This window comes from Buceros rhinoceros, unplaced genomic scaffold, assembly GCF_000710305.1.
Source record: "Buceros rhinoceros silvestris isolate BGI_N320 unplaced genomic scaffold, ASM71030v1 scaffold15674, whole genome shotgun sequence".
NCBI classification, from domain to species: domain Eukaryota; kingdom Metazoa; phylum Chordata; class Aves; order Bucerotiformes; family Bucerotidae; genus Buceros; species Buceros rhinoceros.
In genome coordinates, this window is record NW_010408949.1 from 37951 (window position 1) to 48512 (window position 10562).

The window sequence follows — 10562 nt, forward strand, 5'->3', positions numbered from 1 at the left end:
TCTTTCCCTTTCTGTAAGCAGCACCATTAGAGATGCTGGAAATTCCTGAAGGTAGATAGGATCATTTGACATGGTTTCTAAATGATATTTATTTTATCAGGCCATAGATCTTCAGTAGCTGGGCACTTGCTTTGACCAGGAACACAGTTACACTTAAAAGGTTAGGCTAGAGTGTAAACTAAAAAAAAAAAAATTGGACAGCCTCTGACCAGCCCATGAGCCAAGATGCAGAATGTATATTCCACAAATTGAGTGAATGGGTTCTCCTATGGTCACGTGCATTTTATCCTAACTTTTTACATCAGGATATTATAAACAAATTCCTTGTAGTCATTGCCAATTCAGGAGGAAAAGCATTTGAGTTTTTCATGATACTTTTTTAGTGATTTCTGCTTTTATAAGCTTGATGTGATAACAGGATTTCTATGGAATGATACCAATTAATCATGAGGAGCTATTTCCACATAATATTACTTGGAGCATAAGAAATCCTTAGTTCAGATATCAGCTGAGCACAGGGACATGGGTGTTAAATGGAGCAGAACCAAGCTGGACTGTGTTTGCTGAGATATACAGAACAACAACAAAAAAATCAAATACTACAGACTAGAGAAAAAGGCATTTTCTTAAACCAAGACTGTAAAAGTCTATTAGAAAGAGTGATCAGTGAAATGGTCACAAAGAAAAAAAATTATATTTGAAGATATCAAAGAGTCACTGATGCCAATGATGGAAACAACCTGGTAGATGCTCTCATCCAAGCCTGAGTGGAAAGTGTCCTCCCCTGTAGTTCAGGACTAGGGTCCTTTGAAGCCCAGCTTTGCAGTGTCTTTCAGACAGTCTTCCTGCTGTCTTCCCCTTAGCTAAATTCTGCAAGAGTTGACCCCAGACTAGTATGGACAGCACAGAAATATGGATGTCTGTGGAAATCAGAGTGCTTTCTAGTTGCTTGCTTTATTCAGATTTCTGTATAGACATTAACCAGGCCCCTGTCAGATGCAAAAAGGAATCAATCAGTCTGAAAAAAAGCAGCTAGCCCCTGGCAGCCCTCTCTAAAACTGTTCTGCCTCACAAATATTAGCCCATCAGCTCTAGAATGAAATGATGCTCCAAGATCAACAGGCACAGCATATTACAAATCAGGGTCAGATACAGGTTCCAGTGATGGAAAAATGTACTGTCTTTCTTTTGAGACTGGAAAGCCTTCTCTGTGAGACTGAGAAAGAACCAGCCACTCAGCTGGCCCCAAGCCATCCACTCATCTGATCTTATCTCGGTTCAGTTGAGACTTGACTTGCTCAGGACTATTAGAAGCTTTCTGACAAGGTGGCAATCAGAGGTCTCCTGAGTAATGATGGGCTCCTAGAAACTAAGACTTGCCACAGGGCAGAGCATTTGGGATCTCCGTGTATGGTAAGGCTGGCCTGACAAAGCACACAACCTTGCACAATCCTTTCCCTGTGGTCAGTGGTGCTGAGCTTTCCTGGAGACTCCTGGCCCTGCCACAACCTATCCAGAAGAGTGCACAGTCCCCCTACTAGTTCCACAGGACTCATGAGGACAGAGAACAGGATGAAAGCTGGAGATGAAGGATCACTGTTATGCAGCTTTAAAGAAGAGCCTCCCAAAACATACAGTATCACTCATTGGAAATGAAAACACTGTTATCTAATGTCACACAGATCATCCAGTTTATTCAGATGATGCTTTTCATTAATATGTTATGACATGACTTCTGCAAGAGGTAAATTAGGATACAGCAATGCTGCTATTTAAAGGTCAGTTCCACAGGTGAAAGCTGGTAAGCAAATGAAAGTCAAATGCAGTGTGAACCATGCAATCCTTACCTCATCTCAATATCTGGGAAGAATCTGTACATATAAATATGGCCATACAGCTTGAGTTCTTCAGCAAATTCTGGTGCCAGCTTCTTTTGTATTTCAGGTGGGAAATAACGCAAGGCATTGCGCAAAGCCAGCTGCCAAAAAAAAATGCAAGAGACAAAAACTGAGATAAAAGAGAAGTGGAGGGAAGTGGGTGGCCCTGAGCTTTAATCAGACTCAGCTGGAAGCCTGCCTAAGCGATCACAAGGATAATATCATCCAAAAGGCCGAGCTCACACCAGGGGGGCTCCACTCTTGCTTTCCTGTTGAAGTGTTTCCACCTGCATCTTTTCTTGTAGATTCAGTTGCTGTACACAAGTAACCCTCCCTTTTCTACTCCCCCAAATCTGCATGGAGAGACCGTGGAGATTTGTTAAGACACGTATGAATTTGCTCTCTCAATGCTAGGGGGCACTGAACTACCAAGGAAAACATCAGTCAGAAATCCCTAGACTGACACCCTGAACTGAAGAACCTGCTGGACTTTCCGTTCATAAAAGGGATCTTAGCCCTAAGTTAAGTGACATAGTCTCAGATGAAGATTTTCTCAGGCTAAGTTTTATTGAAGATTCACTACAGTTAGCATCCTAATGTATTGCAGAGGATGGTGGTTTACATTATTTTACTGATGCTACATGTATCACTTCCAAATTAGCTGAAGTGTTTACTAGGCACTGAATTAAATTCTGCAGATGATGCTACGTGCCTTATGCGCCCTTTTGCCTTCAAAGACATTACCCATGGCTTTCAAAGTACAGTATGTCCTTTTGGATGAAAGAAACCATAAATAAATCACTATCTTTGGTAACAGTCTGTTAAGCCATGTCTCTGTATTCCGTGTTCTATTTGATTAAAGCCATAATGAGAATAAAGATGTTGTAATCTTCAAAAAGCCAATTCCATGCAAAGATGCTAAAAGATCTTGTAAGTTCCCTGACAAATGGTGACACTATTCAAATGACTTTGAGTTGAAAAGATTCATAAATCACATGAAATTTCACATTTTCATTAGGCTGATTTTTAACATCTGTACAAAGGATAGAAAGGGATCAAGCTTGCTTCCAAATCTGATAGCAGTCTGCAAAATATCCAGCAAGGGCTGAGTACATCAAGGATAACCCATGTTTTTGACATGCCATTGGCATGTAGAGAGTTACAGAAGAAAGAATTTTCTGGAGGAATTGGAAGGATGGGCTTGTAGCGCAGGTATCTACAACAATTGAGTCTAGGAATCATTGCCATCCATCCTGATAAGAAGTCCAAAAAAGCTCTAGAAAGCCCTCAACTCAGTAATAAACCTCACTATTCAACATGACTATGGTCTGGCTCTCATGGCTAGTGCTCTCCAGCCTCTTCATCTGAGCATGCTGCTCTCACATACCTTAGAGCACACTGAAAGAACACTATCTCTGAACTAGAAACACCCCACGCTAAGAGAGGTTCTTGTTGGTATTCTTGTTACTGAAGAGGCATACGAGTCAGACCCTGTCAGATCAGTGAAGCTATACTGATTTACACCAGCTGGGGATCAGACCAGTACACCCCTACAAATTAGATTTGCCATTACACAGAAAATGACAAGGGGGAAAACCTATTTACCAGGTAAGCAAACGCATATTCCATCTTCAAATACCACCTTATGCTTCTCCAGTTAAATAAGTAGCAATTTTTCCAGAGCATGTTATTAATAAACAGAAAAATCCTGGCTATATCCACACCATGACAAAATACACGGGGATTTTCAAAGTCAATCTCAAAGGCAAGAAGCCATCACAGTAGGTTCCAGATAAAAGAAATTTCCAAAATAAGAATAAAATCACCTGCACCCCTTACAACAACAAAATCCAGATGAAAACATTGCCACTTTGGGATTTTGGTTGCCTATGAGAACTACAGAGAACTTTGTTTTGCTTCCGGTCTGGCAAGGATCCCCCAGTTGTCGATCAGTGTGTTATTTGTATTATAATGAAACTGATGGGCAAATATTTTTCTTCACCCTAAAGAAATACAAGGAAGAAAAATCTGTGTGGATTTTCAAATAAATTCACTCAGAGTGAGCTTCTATCTTATTAATGCCACACAGTAGCAGAAGCCTGAATTTGGTGGATGCAAACATTAATGAAACATGAACTTGGATGTTAGATGACAGGTGGGAAGGGAGTCTTGGTTGCACAGACAATAGAGAGCTGATCTTATGAAAGACAACTAAGGCTGTGGCTTGTTTAGCTTAACTGAACAAAGGTGACATTTGATTGCTGTCTCACCACAGGATGAATGTCAAAGGAGGAAAGAGCTTCAGGGAAATGCTGGAAGAGGAATAAATAGCTGTGAATTAGCCATAAAAATGTAGTCTTGAAATTAGAAGAATTTAAATATAAGAGCTTCTGACACAGTCTCTCAATAGGAGAGCTGGGGCACTCGAAATTGCTCAGATGGAGCCTGACTGCTTTATGAAAGGGCAATTGCCACGTGCATCAGGAAGGGGTTTTCTTATTCATTATTGAGCCATAAACTGAATAAGCTGAGAAAGGCACTCAAGGAGCACAATCAAATAGTCCGATCATCGTGCCTTTGTGGAAAGGCAATACAAGGTCATTATTCCTTATTTTTCATGAAAGTACCATAGAAAACATTAGTTTGACCCTTAAGTAGGATTGATTTACCTATAACTACACATTGCATTCTGAATATTAGACATTGTGCATTCGATATTTAGGTGTTCTTCCTGTTCATAACTTCCACTGACAGAAGCTTAAGCTGCACCTGCTCAGCACCTCTGAAAAACCAGGTCAAAAAAACCCCTGATAGGTTGTTTTAAAAGTGCGCTCTGAATTTGCCAAGTTACTGATTCAGCTCAACGCAAGCATCAGATGCAAAGTGTTACTCTTCAGTCTGCCAGCTCCAGTCATTATTAGGTGTCTTTTATTCACTGGCATTTATACAGTAAAACATGATTCTGCTGCTGTTTAACCCAAATTCAGACTTCTCCATGTCAACAAAATGTATTCAAAAGAACCCATGAAATCCTACTCCAGTCAATCAGCTGTAAATATCTTCGTTGGGGGATTCTCTTGAGAAATCAAGTATGCCAGCCTCTTTGTTAATTGGTGATGAAGAGACAGTGCCTCTGCAGAGGGAATGTCATTCATTTCCATTTTCCACGGTCAGCAAGACTCTCAGTTTAAGGATCTTGAGACACTCAAAGACTAAGATTTGCAGTTTCCTTGTTTACTGAGGGAAAGAAGCATGAGGAGAGGAAGTGACTAGCTTGACTCTACAACAGTTTCATTCTTAGTCTGCCCCTTCTCCGCTGGAGTTGTTGCTTGCCTTCCACCTATTGACTTCTGCCTGATGATGTCCAGCCCCAGAATCTTTGGTGGCATTATTCTCTGAACAGCAACTGTGAAAGCAAGAGGATTGTTTCATATGTTATTCTTCCTCATAGGTCCCAGTTTAGATCAGCTCAGTTGGGAAGTACGTATGGTGCTTTCTGCCTGGCCATTGCTATAAATTCTCTGTGGGCTGTGAAAGCTTAACTAAGTTCTTTACCATGCACATGTTCCAAAACAGAAGCCAACAAGTTGGCCTTCCCAATGCACATATAAACTTTTAAAAGTGGCCTCATTTCTGGATGTGCAAAACAACCACTAAGGTCAAATGTCATGTTTCTTCTCCAGAAAGAAGAAGAACTTCAGGTGCCATGTGACTACATAGGCTCTAGTTTTCACCTCTTTCTAGAGGAAAGCATCATGAAGCATCAAGGACCAACTGCTCCCCAAATAACAGAGATCCAAGCAGATGAACACAACCAACAGGACAGGCACTTCACCAGCCAGGGTCCAGTCTCATCATACCCAAAGAAAGTGAGCAGGGCAGTCCAGGGAAAGCATCCAAGTTCTACCAGGAGTCCAGGTCATTAGGCAAGATCATGGTGAAATGCAGGTCTGGGGCCAGGTCAGACACGCAAGTCAGGATCAGGTCTGGTGGTGGTTACCACAGAGACAGGGCCCAGAGATCACCAGGAAGGTTCATAGCAAGTCAGTCCCCAGATTAGAGATGAGATCAATGAGGTCTGTGCCTGGGCACAGGGATGCCCTGTGACAGAACTAGAGACAGACCCATCTCCGGCATAACTGAGACTTAACTCCCAGGCCTGAGATGAAATGGAGCCCCTAAGCTTATGGGTAGAGGGTGTGGGTGGAGATCTCATGTGAGACTCATCAAGGTCATCCAGGCCCGTTACTGACTTCAGGGCCCCGTGACTGAAACATAACTGATACTGCAATCAGGTAACGGGTGATCATGCTGCAGTAGCAGGAAGACTGTAACATGACTTGGCTCTACGATGCATCTGAGAACTGCTGCATGGATGAAGACACAATTTTTTCCTGATTCCTTCCCAAGTTGCTCCAGCTTTACTGGAATGTCAGTGAGTATTGAGCATGTAGCATCCTTGTTCTGCAAAGGACACACCATGCGTAAGATTTTAGGGGTAGTTTCTTTGTAGCGTATTTACACTAAAGTGTTGAGAAATAGAAAGTTAGGGCTTCCTGAGCTGCGGTGGGAAAGAGAGAAGATGTGACTGTTTCAGAGCACAGGCAAAGAATGCCAAAGGAAGAGAACTCAGGAAACATATAAACAGAATCATTTCTGAGAAACAGCTTGATTTACCTGAGAAGGCTAAAGTTGGTATGATAGAAATAATTATGTACCTCTTCAGCAAGCCCAAACTCACACGTAACTTTATAAATCTCACTTTCATGATTTCTATTATAACCACAAAAGGAATCCCCCAAAAATAAAACATTGGCAGTGCTAAGGTTTATTACTGTAGAAAGGGCTAAAACTGGAATGAAGGCATGTGAAAAGAGGGACCACTCCTGAGGAAATCAGCAGAGCATTATTAACTTCACTTCTGCCAAAGCTTCCTCCGAGTACTTCAATTAGGAAACGAACACAGTGTCATACATAAAGACAACCCTCACGAGATGCTCAGCATTACACACTGCCAACAAAATCTGTAAGCCTGTCTCAAGACTTGTAGACAACCAGCTTGTAGACAACCTTTCTGTCCACATGCTTTTCTAAGAATGGAACACCTCTTAAAAAGAGAGATTTGACCTTTCACATATAAAATAAACACCAGCTGAGCCTCTAACTCCGTTAAGAGTTTAAGGTGGAGGATTAAGACTAAAATAAAATCAGAAACGAAGTTTTTAAAATCTTCAACAGTTTAATAAAAAAACCCAACTGGCACAACCTCTTATCACATGTGGTAGGTAAGGAGGAGAGATGAGGGTAGGAAAATTAGACTACTGCCGTCTCCCTGCAACACTTAAAGGAGGCAGAAAACTATTCCAGTTTCTTTATAGGGAGTGAAGACTTTGCCACCACCTTTCCCTCCCCAGGTAAAGAGTAAGGTCTGGCATCCTTTTGAGAGATACCACCTCCTCTCCTGCAACATGACTCTTTCATCCTACAGCAGACTTCTCCTGGGAGATAGTGATTTAGCAAAGGCAAGGAATGAAATGAAGATGATTGGCAATGTTCTGACATGCAGCGAAGCTCACACACACACACACACACACACCCTCCTTTATCTTCACAGTCTTCACCACAGCCCCCTTCTGCACACTTAGTAGCCACACTTCCACGTGTCTGAGCTGTCCCAGGCACAGACAGGATGCCTCAGCCATGAATGCTCCTGACACTGAAGTAAATCCTCTTTGGATATCTCACAGCTGTTCCTTTCCCCCCTTTGACTAGGCTCTCCCCTGCTTGTGGCAGCGGACTTTGAAGGAATTGGGCTGCTGACACCAGTGGGGAACTCCCCTCCTACATGCAAGGAAGTTGTGCGTAACTTGTTAGTTGGGAAGGAACTTCTGTGTTCTGACCAGATTGTCACATTTTAAGTGATGTTACACGTGATGAAGCACAGACTTTCAAACTGAGGAACCCACCTTATCCTCTCCCACACAAATTCCTAAGGTTCTCCAGCCACTGCCCATTATTTTCTGCTGCTGATTTTTTTAAAAATCTCTGGCATGAAATAATGCAATGATTACTTTAGTGTGTACGTAGACTGTTCAAACAAAAAGAGGCAGGAAAATAATTACACAACTGAAGACAAATAATTAACTCAACTCCCTACAAACTTGCCTAAATTCCAAGGCACTCACACTACTGCTTAAAATAAATTACCTTTTGATCTTTCATGCACATACACAGATGTATAGCTTGTACCCTGCTGCTGATTCACCACATTTGATGTTTATTGTATTTGAGGGGTTAGCTTTCACTCCCATACATATGCAATGATTTTGCAACAGCATTCATAATTCCATCTCCAAGGAACAATGCTGGATTGACAGCATTGATGTCTAATGCCTCTTCTTTAGCCATTTAAAGTCATGGAAGCTGTTGTGCAGCAAATCTCCCTCACACCACCCTGCTTATCTCTGGGGGAGGAGGAAAGAACGCAAGCAGAATTATTTCCAATACTTTGTCCCGGTACCCACAGAAATTACAACAGAGACTGATTTGCCATGAAGTTAGGTGCAGAAAAGCATTTGAGGCAATCAGGTCTGCTGCCCCAAGCTGCGTTTATCTGAAAGGAAGAGAAGTGAGGCCCTGTGAAAACTCGTGTTACCTTTTTCTCCTGAGCAGTGAGATTGGGGGTTCTCACGGGAGCATGGGGTATTCCTTTCCTCCGACCTCTGTTTTCAGGCAAAGGGTATAGAGGAAGGCCACGACAGATTTCCTTCAGGCTGGTCATAGCTGCTGAGGAAATACAAGGAGGAAAGGCAAGGTGAACAGAAGAGTGCAAGAGAGCAAGATGCTAAGCAATTCAGATGTACCACCACTCCGGGGTGATCTCAAAGAGGACAGCCTGTCCTCTGGCTTTTCCAAACAGGCCTGTCAAGTAGAGGGGGCATGGCACAGGTGACACACCTCCCCCCTCTGTGCCATGCCATTGGCTCTTCCCTCCTCCCCCAAAATGAATGATTCACAGTTTTGCTGTTTATTCTCTGGGTGCTTTGTCAGCTGGTGCTGTGCTAAGCCACTAGAGTAAACTCAGTCACTTTCTGAATAATCTGATTCCCCCAGTGTCCTAGTGAGAGTCATGGTCTGGAGCACGAACCTTGCCTGAAACCACAAGGATTGTGCATTTACATTTCCACAGCTGAGGAACTATCTGAAGTTAAATGGTTATTATTCACATCACCCTTCATACACACTGTTCAGCTAAGATGGGCATTCTGTGTTTGACACTGCTAGGTATGGGCTGTTCCTTAGATCTCAGCAATGCATCTTCTGAACAACAGTGGTTGTCAATGATAAGAGCAAAATTTGCCCCTGAGGTTTAGCTGCTCTTAGCTCACAGGCTGGAATGAATTTTAGCGGTATTAAACTGGAAATGGACTCATCAGGTTTTCTCAAAACAGGCAATACCTGGGAGGAAGAATCAAGGCTTTTAGTTCTAAGTTACTTTTATACCCTAGTGTGAACAGCTAGAAATTCTTATGGTACTGCCATCCAGACATCACAAGTAAATGAATATTCTTAACTTCGATCTCTTCTTAAAGTCCAACATGAACTTCACTCTCCATTTTGAGTCATGGTTTAAATTATACAGGAGCTTCTTGACCTTTGCTACATCCATGGAACTATAACTCATGGCCAGGGAATCTTCTCAAGCGCCATGGTTTAAGCCTGGTGAAATTAACTGGGAAAAACATTTCAGGTAAAACTTGGGAATAAAAAACCAGTGCATTTTCACACAAAGGCAGCAATCAACACACAATGACAACAAAGCACAATTATTAAATGACAGCATCTCATTAATGTCACATTGGCTTTACCTCTAGGACATACTGCACATCCCCAGCTCCCACAGAAGATGCTTGAGTTGAAAGAATTCAGCATACCCCAGGGGAGCTGAACACACAGCAGACTCAAACCCTCTGAAGGATACTGTCATTTATCGCAGGAGAATTTTGTTTTGTAATTATACATTATTTCAGCTGGTTTCAAACCAAAGGCAAAAATGAGAAGAAAAAGCCCCTGTCATATTTTAAATTTTTCTGTTGGGTTTTCTTATTAAAAACACTCAAAAAAGGGAGATAAGGGTAAAGCTGGAAAATTCTACCCCAAAACCTAGCTAAATAACCCTGCCTTACATAAACACCCCAAAGGGAAATAAATCTTTCTTTATTCTTCTTCCTGTGACCTACATCCTCCAAATCCCTCTAAGGTCTGACCCTGGGCACAAATGGGCACAAAATTAACCTCATCTCCGTTTGGACTCCCATCCGACCTGCTTCCCTCTGTGACATCGAGCAGAAGTTAATGGCGTCATACTGCTGTGAAAGCTGAAGAAAGAGAGAACGAAGCTGGGGGGAACTCCTTGAATTAAAACTATTTATAGGGCTGAGCACTTTCATGCCCTGATCGCTACGTGCTGGAGCCTCGTTGTTCCCTGGGAGCTGTGTCTTGGAGTTACCTGAGCAAACCCGACTTCGGCGTCATGCCGGGCGCTGGCTGGGGCCGGCAGGTCTGTCTGTGGTGCCACAGCAGCTTCTCCGGGAAGTCACAAACCCCCTCGCTGCCCGGCTTGTCCGAGCTCATGCCGGCGATAGCGGAAAGAACCCTTTTGGACGCGCTGCGAGCCACCCCGAC

At 42.6% G+C, this 10562-nt stretch overlaps 1 protein-coding gene across 1 annotated transcript in view; it reads right to left on the reverse strand.

Moving 5' to 3' along the window:
- UROC1 (urocanate hydratase 1) overlaps positions 1-8712 on the reverse strand; it is a 42219-nt gene extending 33507 nt beyond the window's left edge. Inside the window, exons 1-2 of the mRNA XM_010135062.1 lie at positions 8533-8712; positions 1848-1978 (exon numbers count right to left, since the gene is read on the reverse strand). Of these exons, the coding sequence (XP_010133364.1) occupies positions 1848-1978; positions 8533-8658 (257 nt within the window). The 5' untranslated portion in view covers positions 8659-8712. The remainder of the gene's footprint in view (positions 1-1847; positions 1979-8532) is intronic.
- Between the last annotated feature and the right edge of the window lie 1850 nt (positions 8713-10562).